The sequence below is a fragment of the Schistocerca cancellata genome, chromosome 8 (genome assembly GCF_023864275.1).
Source record: "Schistocerca cancellata isolate TAMUIC-IGC-003103 chromosome 8, iqSchCanc2.1, whole genome shotgun sequence".
In the NCBI taxonomy this organism is placed as follows: Eukaryota; Metazoa; Arthropoda; class Insecta; order Orthoptera; family Acrididae; genus Schistocerca; species Schistocerca cancellata.
The window spans coordinates 507,642,820-507,662,372 of NC_064633.1; the positions used below are offsets into that span (position 1 = coordinate 507,642,820).

Here is a 19,553-nt window from a genome sequence, read left to right on the forward strand (position 1 = left end):
TGGAAGGTAAGAGACGAGGTACTGGCAGAAGTAAAGCTGTGAGGAGGGGGCGTGAGTCGTGCGTGGGTAGCTCAGATGGTAGAGCACTTGCCCGCGAAAGGCAAACGTCCCGAGTTCGAGTCTCGGTCCGCCACACAGTTTTAATCTGCCAGGAAGTTTCATCTGCTTGCTTGTCTCATATATTTTTCAGTAATGTTTTTATTTGCTTTCTTAATGCGATTATGTTCACTTTATACTGTTTTTGATATTACACACTGCGATACTTCACAGGAACTAGAAGTCTTCAATCCCGTTTTACATTTTTTTTTAAAGAATATGCATTTCAGACCTCGATTGTAATGCATGTAATGACTTCCGAAGTTGTTTCATGGCGGAAGATCGTAACACTGTCCCTCCTTTCAATCTTTGTGCGGACGTCGAAATGGCAGATATTGAGATAACCGATCGCGGAACTGAAAAGCAGTTACAATCGCTTAGTAGTGGAAAGGCGTCAGGACCGGATGAGATACCTATAAAGTTCTATAAAGATTACGCGAAAGAGCTTGCTCTCCGTCTAGCAATAATTTATCGTAGATCGCTTGAGCAACAAAAAGTACCTAACGACTGGAAAAAAGTGCAAGTCATCCTCGTTTTTTTGAAAGACTGTAAGACAGATCTACACATTTATAGCGCTATATCGTTGACGTCAATTTGTTGTAGAATTATGGAACATGTTTTACGCTCGAGAATTATGACGGTTTTTGGAAAATGAACTTCTCCTCTATGAAAATCAACATTGGTTTCGCAAACAGAGATCCTTCACACTCAGCTCGCTCTATTCCTCCATGAGATCCACAGCGCAGTGGACAGCGGCGCTCAGGTTGATGCCGTGTTACTTGATTTCACTAAGGCATCTGACACTGTGCCGCATTCCCGTTTAATGAAAACAAATACGAGCTTACGGAGTATCGGAGCAGAGTTGCGATTGGATTCAAGACTTTCTTGCAGATAGAACTTAACACGTCGCTCTTAACAGAAAAAAAATCGATGGTTCTAAAAGTAACTTCTGGAGTACCACAGGGAAGTGTGATAGGACCTTTGTTGTTTACAATATTTACAGGGTGGTCCATTGATAGTGACCGGGCCAAATATCTCACGAAATAAGCGTCAAACGAAAAAACTACAAACAACGAAACTTGTCTAGCTTGAAGGGGGAAACCAGACGGCGCAATGGTTGGCCCGCTAGATGGCGTTCCCACAGGTCAAACGGATATCAACTGCGTTTTTTTTTATAAATAGGAACCCTCATTTTCCATTACATATTCGTGTAGTACGTAAAGAAATATCAATGTTTCAGTTGGACCACTTTTTTCGCTTTGTGGTAGATGGCGCTATAATAGTCACAAACATATGGTTCACAGTTTTAGACGAACAGTTGGTAACAGATAGGTTTTTTTAAATTAAAATACAGAACGTAGGTACGTTTGAACATTTTATTTCGGTTGTTCTAATGTGGTTCAAATGGCTCTGAGCACTATGGGACTCAACTGCTGTGGTCATCAGTCCCCTAGAACTTAGAACTACTTAAACCTAACTAACCTAAGGACATCACACACATTCATGCCCGAGGCAGGATTCGAACCTGCGACCGTAGCAGCAGCGCGGCTCCGGACTGGAGCGCCTAGAACCGCACGACCACCGCGGCCGGCTGTTCTAATGTGACACATGTACCTTTGTGAGCTTATCATTTCTGAGAACGCATGCTGTTACAGCGTGATTACCTGTAAATACCACATTAATGCAATAAATTATGTCCGTCAACCTCAATGCATTTGGCAATACGTGTAACGACATTCCTCTGAACAGCGAGTAGTTCGCCTTCCGTAATGTTCGCACATGCATTGGCAATGCGCTGACACATGTTACCAGGCGTTGTCGGTGGATCATGATATCAAATATTCTTCAACTTTCCCCACAGAAAGAAATCCGGGGACGTCACATCCGGTGAACGTGCGGGCCATGGTATGGTGCTTCGACGACCAATCCGCCTGTCATGAAATATGCTATTCAATACCGCTTCAACCGCACGCGAGCTATGTTCCGGAAATCCATCATGTTGGAAGTACATCGCCATTCTGTCATGCAGTGAAACATCTTGTAGTAACATCGGCAGAGCATTACGTAGGAAATCAGAATACATTGCATCATTTAGATTGCCATCGATAAAATGAGAGATAATTATCCTTCCTCCCATAATGCGGCACCTTACATTAACCCTCCAAGGCCCCTATGTTCCACTTGTCGCAACCATCGTGGATTTTCCGTTGCCCAATAGTGCATATTACGCCGGTTTACGTTACCGCTGTTGGTGAATGACGCTTCATAGAATGCGTGCAAAAAATCTGTCATCGTCCCGTTATTTCTCTTGTGCCCAGTGCCAGAACTGTACACGACGTTTACGTCGTCGCCATGAAATTCCTGGTGCATAGAAAAATGATACGGGTGCAATCGATGTTGATGCAGCATTCTCAACACCGACGTTTTTGACGTTCCCGATTCTCGCGCAATTTGTCTGCTACTGGTTTAAGTACGCTGTTTAGGTTCTTATATTGGTAACGCCACCGCCACGTAGCGCTCTATATGAAAATCACTGACTGTGCTGTGTGCAGTATGAGGCTGGTTGGCATTGTTGTAATAGTCGCCATTGTAGTGTTGGGCAGTTGGATGTGAACAGCGCGTAGCGTTGCGCAGTTGGAGGTGACCCGCCCGCAGTGGTGGAGGTGGGGAAGTGAGATGGTGGATTTTTGAGAGCGGATGATCTGGACGTGTGTCCATCAGAAACAGTACATTTGTAAGATTGGATGTCATGAACTGCTATATATATTATGACTTTTGAACACTATTAAGGTAAATACGTTGTTTGTTCTCTATCAAAATTTTTCATTTGCTAACTATGTCTATCAGTAGTTAGTGCCTTCAGTAGTTTGAATCTTTTATTTAGCTGGTAGTAGTGGCGCTCGCTGTATTGCAGTAGTTCGAGTAACGAAGATTTTTGTGAGGTAAGTGGTTTGTGAAAGGTATAGGTTAATGTTAGTCAGGGCCATTCTTTTGTAGGGATTATTGAAAGTCAGATTGCGTTGCGCTAAAAATATTGTGTGTCAGTTTATGTTGATCAGAATAGGTAAAGAGCGAAATGTCTGAGTACGTTCAGTTTTGCTCAGCTGTTTGAAAATCAAATAATGTAAGAGATTTATCAGCACAGTAATTCAATAATTTTTCAAAGGGAACGTTTCACTGGTATGCGGATTAGTCGCGACAGCAGCTGAAACACCTACTTTGGCATCATCATTTGTTGCAGGTTGCGGTTGACGTTTCACACGTGGCTGAATATTTCCTGTTTCCATAAATAGCGTAACTATCCGGCGAACGGTCCCGACACTTGAATGTTGTCGTGCACGATACTGAGCAGCATACATAGTACATGCCCATTGGACATTTGGATCACAATATCCATACATCAACACGATATCGACCTTTTCCGCAATTGGTAAACGGTCCATTTTAACACGGGTAATGTGTCACAAAGCAAGTACCGTCCGCACGTAGTTATACGTTTGTGACTATTACAGCGCCATCTATCACAAAGCGAAAAAAGTGGTACAACTAAAACATTCATATTTCTTTGCGTACTACACGTATATGTAATTAAAAATGGGCTTTCCTACTTAAAAAAACACAGTTGATATCCGTTTGGCCTATGGCAGCGCCATCTAGCGGGCCAACCATAGCGCCATCAGGTTTCCCCCTTCAAGCTAGACGAGTTTCGTTCTTTGTAGATTTTTCGTTTGATGCTTATTTCGAGAGATATTTGGCCAGGTCAGTATCAATGGACGACCCTGTTTAAATGATCTAGTAGAAACCGACGAATGCTCTTTCAGGCAGGCTATTCGCAGATGATGCAGTTGGCTATATCAAAGTAGCAACGCCTGAAGGTAGTATGAATTTTCAGAACGACCTGCAGAGAATTGATTAATGGTGCAGGCTCTGGTAGTTGACCCTGAACGTAAATAAATGAAACATATTGCGTATACATAGGAAAAGAAATCCACTACTGTACAGCTATACTATTGATGGCAGACAGCTGGAAACAGCGTCTGCTGTAGAATATCTAGGCGTGTCTATCCAGAGCGACCATAAGTCGAATGACCATATAAAGCAGATACTGGAAAAATCAGACACCAGACTCAGTTTTATCGGAAGAATTTTAAGGAAATGTAACTCGCCCACGAAAGACGTGGCTTATAAGGCGCTTATTCGCCAGGTTCTGGAATATTGTTCATTTATCTGGGATCCCTGTCATGTAGGACTGATAGAGGAGATAAAGCAGATCCAACAAAGAACGGTGCGTTTCGTCACGGAATCGTTTAGCTGGCAAGAGAACGTTACACGGATGCTACACAAACTCCACTGGCAGACTTTACAAGGGAGACGTTGTGCATCACGGAGAGTCACTGTTGACATTTCGGGACAGCACTTTTCAGGATTAGTCGGATAACATATTACTTCCCCCCACAAACACCTCGTGTATTGACCATGAGAATTCGATACATTAGAGCCAATACAGAGGCTTACAGACAATCATTCTTCCTACGCTCTATTCGCTATTGGAACAAGGTTGCAGGGATCAGATACTGGTACCATAAGTACCCTCCACCACACACCATTATGTGGCTTGCGGAGTATGATGTAGATGTAGATGAACCGTACCAGAAGGGTTTTCGGCCTAAGTCTGGATAAAGGGAGGCTTAGTAAGTAAGTTTCAATGCACATAAGAACGTTTGTGAATGAAATATTGAATTCTGGAACTGCATTCATTCGAAACAGACGTTCGTTTACGCAACATGTAACTGAGCCCTTTAACGTAGAACCGAAGACAGTTTCATGTGCCAATGTAATAGAACAGGTAGTCATTCTCTATGCGTCACTGGCACAAAGCTTTGGAAATGTCTCCTCTAAGCGTCGTTCTGTTCACTACATATTCGTAGTCTTACTAAAATAATGCGAGGGTCCAGAATGAGATTTTCACTCTGCGGCGGAGTGTGCGCTGATATGAAACTTCCTGGCAGATTAAAACTGTGTGCCGGACCGAGACTCGAACTCGGGACCTTTGCCTTTCGCGGGAAAGTGCTCTACCAACTGAGCTACCCAAGCACGACTCACGAATAACCACGGACGATACTTTATAAATAAAAGCGAAATGCGTCTGGTGTATTCCTTTATCATTAAATTGCAGTCAGTCCAAGACGGATAACCAACAGGAAGGTATCAGTTTGAGGGAACAGCCGAATAGAAAGTTATAACCAAAACTAGTTCCGTTACCTCTGACTGTGAAATACATGTAACGGCGCTGTTGTTTCTAAGATTGTAGTGTGGCAAGAATGTGATATGGTAGTCAGGGCCAAAACAAGAAAATAATTGTGTAGTAAATATGGGCTCTAAAATTCGTACCTCAAGAGCTGAGGCACATTTCTTCTACTGCAAGCTCATTGGTTTTCGTATTTTTAGAGGACGTAGTATGGGCCAAAACAAGGAAGTCTTCTAAACATGGGCTTTAAAATGCATCTCTTAAGATCACTTTTTCAACAGAAGATATGTATTTCGTAGTGTCGAAGACGAACAACCGATCATAGCCCTTACGGTATGTACTTTACAGTCCTTCTTTCCCCGACATTTGTTTTGGTTCATACTACCACCTCTGAAATTTTCGTTTCCGCCAGTGTTAGCACGAGCATTGACTTTACATGTGTTACAGTTAGTGATATGATAGCGATTTGCGCTTATAACTTTCGCTTCGGTCGTTTCCAGAGTATGAGCCCTAACCTCAGATTTATACATTTATCTTCTTCCATCATCCCTAAAAGTTTGTAACATGATCACGGTGTCATCATGTACAAACAAAGGAAACAGAGGTATACGCTTTAAACTTCATTCAACTTCGCGGTAGTAACTATCTCTACGACTGTATAAGAAACTTTCTCCTCACGTAATGATTCACTCATAGAACATGCTTTGAAATCGATCGAATTTAATTGTCAGAATATGGCCAACGCAGACAATGTGTTGTGTCTCTGAAAAGCATCATGGGATGTTGTTGACAACTATGTTCGAAAAGTAATCAGTAAAATCCTTTCAGGATACAAATGACAGCTATGGTACAGGAGTACCTCGACATGAGGTACCAGTGGTCGGAAGAGAGAATATTTAGGTTTTTATAGATATGAACAACTTGCTTCCTATAGCATCACCTTAACATCATGGGAGCTGCTGAATGTGATGACTTCAACTCTCAGGGCATACATTATAATAACGCATAAAACATTTCCGCACTCTCTGTAATATTCCTGTTACCCACAATGTAATGAGGGGTGCTGTCAGAACTCAGTTAACCTGTTCCTCTCCTTTTTCTACTGATATTGTTACGCCTAAGACTTTAGGCAATGTCATATGAACAAACCCGTTGTGGACACATCACAATCGATTATGCATTGGTTTTCAACGTTTCATCGCCAGTGATTATGCAGAGATAAGGCCAGTTCACTAGCAGGTACTTCACATTCATTGTTTTGTCAAGTTCTTATCCAACTTTCGCTTGTGATCGTCTTTCCTTATGCCAAAAGATGAGTTTCTGATCGCAGACAGTCTGTACTGCATTGACCTAATTGTTTGTAGTAGTCTCTAGAACTGAGCCGGAGTAAGAAAATCAAAATAATTAATTACAGTGATGAGTAATAAACAGGAATAATGCGTAAGTCAACAGAGTGAACATTCAAATTTTTTCACGAATCTTTTTACAGTAACTCAATCCTCGCCCAGAATCTAATTCTTAGTTGAGAATGTATGGCTGTGAGTTAATTGCAACATTTTCAGCTCTGGAAAACTAAATGGTTTATCATAAATCGAATGTCAATTTCTGCGCAAATTTCACTGAAGAATTCTTCTCAGCTCATGATCAAAATTTTACCTTGTTAAGGTTACTCGGTTGATATCCCGAGAAAAATTCATAAATAATAACAGACCTTAAATTTTTAAGGAAATAGTATAAAATCATAATTGTTCCACGTAACGACGAGTGTATCAAGACTTTAAGGAAATATTTTATTTATTGCTTTTAAAGTTAGCACTTCAACTAGATGTGTTTAGTTTTCATTCTCTTTAGATGAACAATGATTGAAATACTGTGTAAGTCTGAATAGAACTTTTAATGTAAATGCACATAATTTGACTTTTAGTTTTCAGAATGCTAATATAACAAAAGAGTAATTTCTAATAACACTTTAACAGTAAACACTCAGTACTTCAAAAACTAATTTTTAGCCATTTTATTTAGTGTATTATTTATTTTCAAAACATAATGGATATACGAGGGAGCAGAGCGAGGATCAACGTTGGCTTCGAGCTACATAGCCTGCAAGAAAATCTTGGAAGACTTGAGAGAAAATCAATTGTTTAAGAACCTTGTGTATCCTACCATAACTTCTGTCTCGATCTCTGTCCACTACACCTGGTCAAATTAAACAATTTTGAAAGCCTTAATGAACGATGAAGAATGTTTCAAGTAACCTTCCGATAATATTCCTCATATATCAAGGACAAGACCGAAATACGGCATGTTTGTTGATTACTTTGTAAGAACAGTGCTCGAATTCACATCTGAATCAAAAGTGATGAAGCAGAACGGAGGCTCTGGAATTATTCAGTAACGTTCTTACTAAGTACTTGGGCAATAGAAGGAACCCACACTGTAATTCAGAGGTAGTCAACATTGTGCAAAAATTCGAGAAGGTAATATGTTTGAGCGCCTTGAACAGTCAGATTCATTTTTTCTCCAAATGTTTTGGTGATGTGATTTGAGGACATCGATCAGGACATCTGAGTGATGCTAAGAAGATATCAGGTCCCCTGGAATTCTAGTTTGGTGGTAAAGTACTATTGGTCGCTTCATTAAAACATACAATCGGCAATTGACCGGAAAGAAAGCTGTACTAGATGATATTCAGGCTGTCGCAGTCGTTGTTTACATCCTTGATGGTTACTGTATTATTAGTATAAAACTGTGGTGTATGGGAGGTGTCACGGTCAAACATTTTGTCTACTAGAAACTTCATCTGAGGCTATAAAGACGAAAGCAGTTGATTTTCTATCTTAAAAAAAGGTCAGAAAACCGTGATGTTCACTAACTACGTGACAGTCGAGTTGTAGCCTGATACGACCGCTGTCAAAGATCTCCGAGAAGCATAAGGTCTCAGAGTAGCACAGACGTGTGTTATGGAACTTGTACTGTAGAAGAGTTAGACTTGCGTCATTTAATAGTAAAGCCAACAACACATCAAATTTCAAATTTTATGTTCTGTTGAAGCTCGGCTGATTGAGTTCCTTAAAGTCTGAAAACCATCTAGAATCGTGGTTGTAGTCCCTGAGGATGCTATCCAGAATTAGCAGACGGAACGTTAGTCACTGAAATATGCCCTACACAACGTCCTAACTGTATTCAAATAGATATCACTAAGAATCTATTTTAGACTAAAAAGGCGGTGAGAAAGAAAATATAAGCAAATGGACTCATAATTCCTGTGCAATAAAGAGATTTTTTAATCTTGAATAAAAAATTTGTTTTTTGGGAAAACTACATTGGTAACCACTCAAACTACATATGTTTTACTAATTTTCAGTTACACAAAAAATTCTGATTAAATGTATTTTGTCGTTGGAATGTGAAATTCATTAACGTGCCGTGCGACTCACATTCGTATTCGAATTTCACATGTGCGATTCTAAGAAAGCTGCCAGAGGCGTCACATGTCGTTGAGTGTTCAGCACATTATCAGCTGGTTCTGCATATTGAGAAGTAATTAGGTATCACTTTGTGTACTGCCTTCACGGTGTACATAGGTGCCTCTGATACTAGACCACTCACAGAGAATCTTGAACAGAAGATTCCTGGCAGATTAAAACTGTGAGCCGGACGGAGACTCGAACTCGGGACCTCTTCCTTTCGTGGACATGTGCCTCAACATGAAAGCTACCCAAGCACGCCTGACTAGCCGTCCTTCCGCCAGTACCTCGTCTCCTACCTTCCAAACTTCACAGAAACTGGGGTCTCGGTCCGGCAAACAGTTTTTATCTGCCAGGGAAGTTTCATATCAGCGCACATTACGCTGCTGAGTGAAAATTTCATTCTAGTAACCTTTAACAGAATCGTATTTAAGGGAGAAGCAGTCCGTGGTTGCCACATAACGACGTCTTACACCGAACAACCTATGAAACCAAACATATATTCCTTTGATATTTACAGTAATAGCATTTACTCCTCCCTCCGTGTAAACTGTAAAATAATTACTAGTTAGATACAGAGAAGGCTACCTGTTACCTAGAACAGTAAACTCCAATAATTTGTTTATACTTACCGTGCGATAGTTATGGTTGGCAAGGAGAACAATACGCAGCTAGTAGACCCCCACACCAGAGTATTAAAACAATCGAATGCCTATACATAAATTGTCATATCTCCTGAACAATAACTCGCATAATGATACAACTTGTCAGATACATTCCGTGGTATATGTGGAAATCATCCGCAAAATGTGTTGCCAGTAAATGTAGTGGTAAAGAAGCAAAAAAATAAAACGTCATGCCTGAGGCTGCAAATTCACTACATGGGCAGCGAAAATGTAGAAAACGTAAAACTTTTTTGCTTTCTTCATTTTGTAGGGAGTGTCAGCGAGAAAAAGTTTCGTGAGGTTTGAAACTATACATGAAGTATGTTAGAAGTAGCCAAGAGTTCTGACAATACAAATATTGCATCAATGTGGTCTGGATATTTTACGCACCGTGCGTTACCTCGAGTCAAGACCTATCCCCATTTTATAACTTTAATATTTGACACGTTAACCATTTAATGCAAGATTATACCTCTTATACGGAGATTATAACAGCATTTTTAAACTTTTAACTCGGTCAATAAATTTTTTTTGCCCCAGGAAGCCGTTAGATAGACAACCCGGAAGTGATGTTTGCCGCCGGTTAATCATTTAGTAATACCGATACTGCAGATTCGAATCCTGCCTCGGGCATGGATGTGTGTGATGTCCTTAGGTTAGTTAGGTTTAAGTAGTTCTAGGTTCTAGGGGACTGATGACCACAGCAGTTAAGTCCCATAGTGCTCAGAGCCATTTGAACCATTTGAACAGATACTGCAATAATTACGAACGATAACCAACCAACACGTGAGTCAAAATATGTAACCTGAATTAAGTTTAAAATTTAAAGGTGTCAGACTCATGTTCGATACAGTGTGAGGCTTTTTATTCCAGGATTTTAGCTTTTCAGATTTAAGTTTATTCTTGTTACTGTTCGAAAATGTAAAATAAAAAAATCAACAGAAAAACACTTGGCTACGGCTGAAAATAGAAGGCAGGAATCGACAAGAATTAACTAATAAAGGAGTCCAGTTCTTTTCCTGAGGCTCCAATCAGCGGCCAGAGTTCAAGTCCCTCTGATCGGTAATCGCAACTGAAAAACGTCAGGCATGGACACAAATAAGGAGTCTTGCAACATTCATCCATTTTTTCTTGTTACTGCACAGCATATTAGCCACGTTGTTGCCAGAGGACAGTGACGGACAAGATGTCATTCAGCTACGTCCCAGGTAAATTCGATGGGCTATAGGTCAAGAGAATGAGCGTAATATGAAGGTGGCAGACGCTGTTCTTGGAAGTAGGTTTGCACAGTCTTCATCAAGTGGACTGGTCATTGTCTGGACGTGTGGAATCGCTGTGTGTGGACAGAGCCTCATGAATTAAAACCTCCGCTGATCAGTCCGCAATCTTAGCTGAGTAGTTACGTGCTTGCCTGCCCTACAGCGGCAGGGTTGGAGATTTTCAGCGTTCGTGGACTGAGTCTGCTAATCAGACTGCCTTCAGTACAAGGCAATCGATACATGTTCACTGACACGGAAAGTGGCTAGAATGAAATATTCTGGTATGAAATGATATAAACAAAGAGTGTTCAGAAAACATTGAACTCTAGTACAGTGAACATATCGTAGCTAATGAAAATCGTGTCTAGCCAATACTCAAACCTGGGATGTCTGTTTATCCTCAGAATTTCTGAACGATTGCCGGTGTGTATTGCGTATTGTGTATTGAACCGGAGACCTAGAAACGAAGGAGAGGCTTCGTCCCGCCTTGGCCCTCAGTGGTTCACAACTCCACAGCAGGCCACAGCAGTACACCCTCCCCACCGCCGCCCCACACCAAACCCAGCGTTATACGACTGCCGGTGCTTTAATTTCATCTCATTACACCTTGACAGCTTTCAGTTTTAGTAAGTTCATTTATTTCAGTTCAATGAAATTAATTCAGTTTATTTGTATCCCTAATCCAGCCACAGTTCTCTACCATAACCTTTTCTCCAGAGGTGCTAACATTACACATCCACTGTACGAATCTCTGGGTTCAGATTACGAAGATTCAGTGATAATTAAGATCTTATTCGAAGCCGGAGGCATGCTCAGATAGCGTAAGTTTAAGTCTACTGCTCGTGAAACGCGAGGTATCTAGGTTTAGAGTTGGTCTGCAACAGCTTTCCATTAGCCACAACATATGCCTTCGAGGACACCGTGAAGTGTGACTAAATCTGTAACACAAAAGATCGCCTCTCTCCACGCTATTGAGGGCATTTAACGGCCTGTGGCGTTTGTAGTTTGTGGAGAGTGGACGACTATGGAGTGAATTGCGTGCCATCCGTCCATCCCCCCCCCCCCCCTCCCGGAAGACGCCGTTGAACTGTCGACACAGACAGGTCCACAAACAATGCAAAGTTCCGTTGTCGATTCGTCTTACATACAACGAGTACTGATGTTTAATGCTATAGGAATACGAAAGAGACGTTCCAATAACCCGCTCAGATAACCCTCATGTGCAGTGGATCCACAGACGCAATACGCCACCTGAAATCTCACGTGCTGAATATGTAGTGAATTTTACCAGCATGCTGGCTCTTGTTGTGTCTTCTCAGTTTCACTTTCTAGCTCGTTACTGATTTAGCAGGGCGTTCCCTTGTCGCATATAAGACGGCACTACTCTGTTCCGTCTCGACCTTCTTCCTCTAGCGTTAATTACATGTTGCGGGTGCACTGTCATCCACGTCCTCCAGTATGGATTTTGTCGAAAGGTTGTTTCTGGGTATTCCAATCATCGTAAACTCTAGTGTCTGGTTTAGATGGAGCGACGAAGAACTTCTTTTCATTAGCTACGATATGTTTGTTACGTAATAAAGAATCGCTGATGACGACGTACACAGGGAGATTTCAGCTGCCCCTATTAACGGGTCTTATGTAAAGTGCAACACACTCAAATACCACGTGCCGCTTTTCATATTCTTTCGCTCGCTACGTGCAAACTAGAGTCCTGTATAAATAAAGACATGACTTTTTTGTACGAAAATTTTGCACTGCGATTCTATCTGCTAGAAGCTTTAGTTTTCGAATTATTCAAGAAATATGTACAAAAGTGATGTCCAAAAGTATTTTTCTTGTTTAACTCGAAAACTCTGGCCTCCAGCGGGTGCGTATCCCAGTACAACATTTATGTTCATTAAATTTTGTAAAAGCGATCTGTTCAACTTTTTCATCGGACTAATAGCTTGCAAGTATCGAGCGAGGGAATATGAAAATCTAGCACGTGGTTTTTGAAGGCCTTGTGGGTTGCGTTAAACCCATAGGTAGGGGCATCTCAGTCACCCTGTATATCTTATATTCCACTAACTTCGATAAACAGTGAGCGTTGTCTTTGTCGACAGATGTTTTCTCTGCTACTCCTGGTGCTGCCCTTGCTGGCGGAGGGTGCTTCCTCTGACAGTGTGGGCTGTGTACTGCAAGATGCCTCCACGGAGTTATTCTACATCACTACGGTAAGTTAGTAGCAGTACAGGAAAGGTATTATACAAGCCCACATTACTTTTATGATTAAACAATATTACAAGCAATTTTTCAATGTATTTATGACAGAAGGAAATAAGATTCATAGTTTATGTAAGACAGCAAAAAAGTAATTGGAAGAAATTGTCACACAAAACGCATTCTTTGAAATCTTTTCCGTAACAGAAGTCAGTAAAACCTGAAGTCTGGAACTCCCTGAGTTGACAGCAATATCTAAAGGAAAATAACATTTTTAATACATGTGACACTTTAGACTGCTCCATTTTCTACGTTGTATTGGCTGTATATCTAATTCAATTGTACTTATGTAGTTAAATCCTTTCCTGGGTTCGTCCGTTGAGTTCGTATTGGGTTCTCGTGAACTTGTTAGAGAATTTAGTCTTTAACATAAAACCTATACACTTTCACTTGATCAGTGTATTAACACTCCAACTTGTAAGCTGGAATAGTTCATATCACATGCTGTGATTATTGTACTTACAAGCTGTGCCGTGGATCCACAGGAGGAGAAGCCCTGGTACCAGCAATACCAGTACAAGGTACCCGGCCTGTTTGACCTGGGCTGTGTTACTTACGTCCAGTCGCCTGGGGAGACCATGATCGAGATGAACCTTACTGGGAACTTCAGCAAGGTGCCTTTGTAAGTCTCTGAAATAACCTGCTTTATGTGAGGCTCCACATGTTCAGTTATTACAATGGCTAGATACTGGTGGACAGCAGACAAATACGTGATAATTTATTTATTTTCTTAAGAAGGCTACATTCCTCACTGAGTTAACATAATGCATTCCCCTGTCAGCAACGGAAACACAATTCTGTACCAATGTAAATAAAGTAAGTAAGAGAAGAGATATTCAACCACATGTTGATAGTGATCTCCTAGTGTTTCATCACAATAAAATCTTTTCCAATACAAAAAGGATTTTGTAGACACTTCCGAAATACACATTTACCCAGAAGGATTGGCCAAATATTATTGTTTCTTGATCAATGCGATAATATCAGAACAGTCCATACAATTTCTAGAATCTGTGGCTTAGTACACTTTTGTGTATTAACAGTTTTAATCTGCCAGTAAGTCTCAGTCTGTGTGTTTAATTTTCTTGCTCACTCAATGAATAGAATTTATATAAAAAGAATATGCTGCTAACTGCAAGTTAAACATCAAATAATAAAAATGTTAATCCGTTCACAAGGACATTGCGTATAGATATTTAACAAGCTTTCTGTTTGTCAGCTCTTGCCATTATGTTCCTATGGGACAGCTGGTACTATAAGTAGTTCTTTTAAGAGACTGGTTGTCACTTATAGCTTACGAAGTATAAGTTGCTATAAGGACTACTGCATCCGTTGATTGCGGAACGCTTCTAAAAATATTTCGAACTGTGTGCAGTCTTGAGAGACACAGGTCTTTTCCGGAATTTTCAATGTTTGCAACACCTCTAAAGCAGCTGTCTGTAACTTCAACCGAACATTGAATGATGGCTGATAATAACGAGGACGACTAAATTTTTCTAATACAGTGTCCTCATTCTTGTGTTGTGTTTTGTTTTGTTTATGTAAGTCCTTCACTTTGTAATACTTTCCTGTCCTTATTACTTTAGATTTTCTTAATAAGAATCAAACTGCGAACGACTTGACTGCATCTTACAACGATTGAAAGTACTTCGATCCGGTGATTGTACAGATAAATTCACACTGAGAAGCATTCTGAACGTGGATCACAGTTATGCAGGAGCCATGATGTTACACAGCAAATATATCACCAAAATAGGGCCTCTTCTTCTATATTTTTTAAACTTACAGGTTGTACAGCCGATAAACATGGTGTATCAGTCAACTAAAACACGCCATTAAGTTCACCATTCAGAGATACAGCAGGCGATAACTCAATGTATGTTACAATTACAGAATGAATCTAAAAGTCAGCGGTGGAGTGACCACAGTTCTGAAATTCGAAAGATATCAAACCTGCATGCAGGACAGCTTTTTATCCGTTCGTCCAGGTATGTGACACAAGTATGGCTTGTTAGGAGTGATTCTGTGAATTTGCAGTAGGACAGATATTGGCATAACCTGCTGTCCTGCTCTGACGATATTCGGGTTTCGGTGCAGTGTGCCATTTTAAGCTGCAACATCTTGAAAACTACATATGAGATGATGTAATTCTTGATTCGGTTCCTAAATTCATAAACACTTATAAAGAATCACATAAAATAAAATAAAACACCAGTTGTTTGCAGCACTGTCTGGAAGGACTTCGGAAAACGTTAGAGCCAATTTCAACGAGAAGGCTGCACCCTAGCAATAATTTCAGAATTTACCACAGAGGATATCAGTATATTGCACATGAGTGAGGTATATACATTTAAACTTACTAGTATTGTTCTCTTTTTTTTCAGCTTTCCCCTTAACTGCGTTGCGTCAGCCACTGGAAATGGAAACAGGATAGACAAGGTCTACGAAGGCGTATGTAAGGGCAAATTCATACTTTCATAAATGTAAGCTAGTTTTCTATCGATAGAACTGCAGAGCCTTTTTTGTGGTTGGTAGAACAGGACACGCGTGTTACTCTTAGAACGTAACAATCTCATTTATTTTTGAGTTACCTTATTCTTCTGGAGGAGCTAGACATACACATTTATATCTACTTCTCTTTCCAGGGAAATCTCTACTGAGCGGACCGTATAACATAGTGTACTCACACGAGGATTTCATCATGGACCGCTACTGTTTTCTGGGATATGGTTAGTCTCTCTCATCATCTTCCACTAATCATTTCTACTGTGTTGTGTATGTCGTGAGCGAACTATTACGGTGGTTTTTCGATATGGAAGACATGGAAGATCTCAAATCACTGACACTAACACCCCCACAATATTGCTGCAGGGATTCTCACCATCTAGTGTTTTAACTCCTATGTTTCATTAGAGGTCTCTTTTCATTAAAACGCAAAGTTTTCGCAGTTCCTTTTACTTTAAAAGACAGTTTTCGCAGTTCCATTAAGACGCACACAACCATAAGAAAAAGTCATTGAATTTTTTTATCCCTAATCAGCCAAATTTCTATCCTTTTCGTTGCCTACTGGATCTCTTCCCCTTTAAGCATAGTATAGTAGTAACACTATTTCCAGAGTTACCATATTCATGTTTATTCCAAACGATGGAACCATTTTCAGAACTTCATATTTATTCAACTACAAATACAAAATGAAAAGAGGAAGTTTCAAATTTTTTTCGTAATGTTCGATATAAATTTAAAACTTTCATCCTCTGACACACGCGGTCGGCCTATGCTTCTTCCTTTGCACACACTCCCAGTCTGTGGAAATTGCTTAAACCAACGGCTAATGCTTTTGTGAGTTGGAGGTCGAACACCAAATCTGGTGCGAAATGCTCGCTGCACTGCTGTTTGCGGCTCACTTTTCGCAAACTCAAGGACGCAGAAAACCGTGTGCTCCACAGTCGCCATCCCACTCGCAACTGACAGTGGAACGTATCGACGGCCCTATTGCCCCGTGAACTCCACCGGCCGCCGCTCGCCACAGACTTTGAAACTTCCGCTTTTCATTGGCATAAAGCTTGTTCGTTTTGGATTTGTACCTGAATACAAACGAATTTTTGAAAGTGGTTCCATCATTTAGAATAATCCTGTACATCGATAGAAGCACCTCTTGCCACATGATGTTAACACTTCCACATGACTTTCGGCATCGATCTGCAGACCAGTTTCACTGACAGAGAGGAGTATTGGAAATACGATGGGCACTCATTTGGTAGTAAGCTGGCTCAAACCGGCATCCAGCTATTCATGTTTTGGACATTTACATCTCCCTAAATCTCTTAAAACAAATTCCGGAATAATTCATTCGTAACAGTCTCTGCCGGTTAGCTTTCCTGTTCTTCTCCAGTCCGAACCTATGGCACGTTCGAAAAGACGTTAAATTTAATTTTTATTTGTTATCTCCTAACGCCTCTCTCCAGTAGCATGAGATAATTTAGATTAGATTTGGGAAACGTTATTCTATTATTCTAGTCAGTTCACCCTGGCAGTAACTTCAGTCTGAAAGAGCATTCATTACATCAGTAGCTGTAAGGAAATCTACAATAATCTGCAACATCTGCACATGCTATAAGGATACATGACACATTTAATCCTGTCCGGCAATTAACCAGTTCATAACTGTATAAAGTGAATGTTTCTGTTACAGAAGTGGCTCAAATCTTCACAACTGTCAAGGAACCCAGCGACAAGTTGATGGAGATGATATGGGAAATTGTCAGTAATCACACTGAAGTGGACAGGTCTAAGTTTCATAAAGTGGTCTGTTAATGCTGTACTCATGGTAAAAACTATTAACGTAGCACATTTTGATATCGTTTTTATTTCTCATCCTAAAGTTAAATTTCATTTTCCGTAGAAACAGCTAATTAATGTTGTTAAATAGGAAGTATATTTATTTACTATTGAAAGGATATGTTAATAAAGACAATTTCTCCCTTAATATATTTCAGACGCGTATGAGGTTTGAGAAAAAGATTAAAACAAGTGGCATTCAGTACACGGTCTGGATAATTTATTTCTACGTACAGATAAAGGAAACGAACGCCAAAACGAACAACTTAAGATACTGTGGTATCTGCTGTAAATGTGTAATATTTTTAGTATGTTATGGTTTCTATGTTACTAGCCTTAGTCAGTTTAATCTATGGTCCAATCTAAGACGTTAACGTATGACAAACCTGTTGGCACAAAGAAAGGTTGTGTATCCGCTTTGGGGAACCTTTCGAAACTGTCTTCCATCTTCCAGAAACCTTTGGTCAAGTGTAACAGTCCTTTCAAAACAAACCCACTTCCTGCTTCAGTGAACAAATTTCGAACTATGGCAGTTGTAACAAAGTTTCAGGAATTAAATATATGGAAAATGTACTTCGTAGCGTTGTCATTTCTCTTTCCCCTACCATGCTGAGACTAAGGCACATATTGAGGAAACGAGGATTTAACGGTTCCTACTTTGTGATGGGAAGTACTTCCTATCAATGTACTTAATCTTTTACTATTGGTCTACGACATAAAGCTGATTTTTGCAACGTGTTAACTTCTGTGTCTCAAAAACTGAGCTATACATACTGATTTAACGAGGTCACCAAAAACTTTTTAACTGCTGAACTTTGCAGTAACCGCACTCTGCACACATCTGTAGCTCCATCATGTCTCAATATAGCAAAGGGATCTCACCTCTCACCGGAGCTTATCCTCACTGCAGTTGCACAGCACTTTAATTCGCGCCAACGAAGGCATAAACATTTTTATACATCCAACAGGACAAAATATAATACAGAATCGTTATCGAAATTGCTATTCTCAGGCTGCGACATTGATCAGAGACCGTAGAAAAAACACGTGTGCCCTTGTCAGAGGAACGATGGCCTTAGATGCACTGCAGATGGCGACCAGACACTCGAGAGCGCGGTTGGGTTCTTCAGAGGCGTTACGCATTCTTCCAGCGATTAGCCGTTACATGACACTAAAAACACACTTTTGCAACGTGTTAACTTCTGTGTCTCAAAAACTGAGCTATACATACTGATTATTTGCGATCATATATTTCAACACAAAATAAAACTTGTTAAACGATGAGTACTTACTTTTCGTCTACGGTTGCAAAGAATTGGTGTCACGACTGGGATTGTAAGCCTATATATCGCTTACTGATTAACACATTATATCAAAACGACTCTCTTCCGTCACCCAAAACTACAGTTACAACTGAACTTACTAATTATAGTTGTGATCAAACAATTTTTTTTTCAGTGTGTTCTGCAAAACATACTTCATAATTTTACAATGCTGTATGAGGCAGCATGTAGTACAGTGCACGTGAGCTTGATTTTGGTTCAGAATGTTGCGTGTAACGTCATTCGTATTTGATGAGGATGTTAATTAAGTATTACGTCAGGAGTATCAATAACTGTGCGGCGGGAATCTCGTTGTCTCTCAGTACTGAACAAGTGCTTAACGAACAGCCATATTTTCCGAAGAAATGATTCAGTGTACCAACATAAGTATTCTCTATTGGGAAAGACAATTAGTACTCTGCGTCTTCAGTGATTTTGTATGACAAACTTTAGCTGTCCGATAGTTTTGTACATATGGTAAGAAAACGTTAAGATGTGTCATAGAACTTGATCGCTACCCAGGCAGCCTTTAAATAGGGAAGTAGCAAAAGTGTCATGAAGCTGGTACTAAGTTTTTAAAGGTTTTCCAGGCAATTTCAAACATAAATTCGGAGACAATGCCCAAAACATCCCCAGGCAAAATTAGTAAAAGCAATGTACACAAAAGTAATTAAGACAGTCCATATATTCTATAAAAAATCAGCGTCATTATGAATAAGCAACTGATAAGATTTGGATAATAAGTCTGACATTTTATAGAATAGAGTTATAAAGTGTTTCTATATAATGGACTAAGTCGTAGCTCTTTTTGCAAGTGAATATTATTAGATAATGTCCAAAGAAAACTGGAAGCGGCCTCAATCACATCTGATTACTAGATTAGTGACAATCTTGTGGAA

General features: G+C 40.1%; 1 protein-coding gene across 1 annotated transcript in view; it reads left to right on the forward strand.

Annotated features, from left to right (window-relative positions):
- LOC126094701 (uncharacterized) overlaps positions 1-17,905 on the forward strand; it is a 92,289-nt gene extending 74,384 nt beyond the window's left edge. The window contains exons 2-6 of the mRNA XM_049909229.1: positions 12,838-12,948; positions 13,480-13,616; positions 15,379-15,449; positions 15,640-15,723; positions 17,187-17,905. Of these exons, the coding sequence (XP_049765186.1) occupies positions 12,838-12,948; positions 13,480-13,616; positions 15,379-15,449; positions 15,640-15,723; positions 17,187-17,308 (525 nt within the window). The 3' untranslated portion in view covers positions 17,309-17,905. The remainder of the gene's footprint in view (positions 1-12,837; positions 12,949-13,479; positions 13,617-15,378; positions 15,450-15,639; positions 15,724-17,186) is intronic.
- Positions 17,906-19,553: the final 1,648 nt, after the last annotated feature.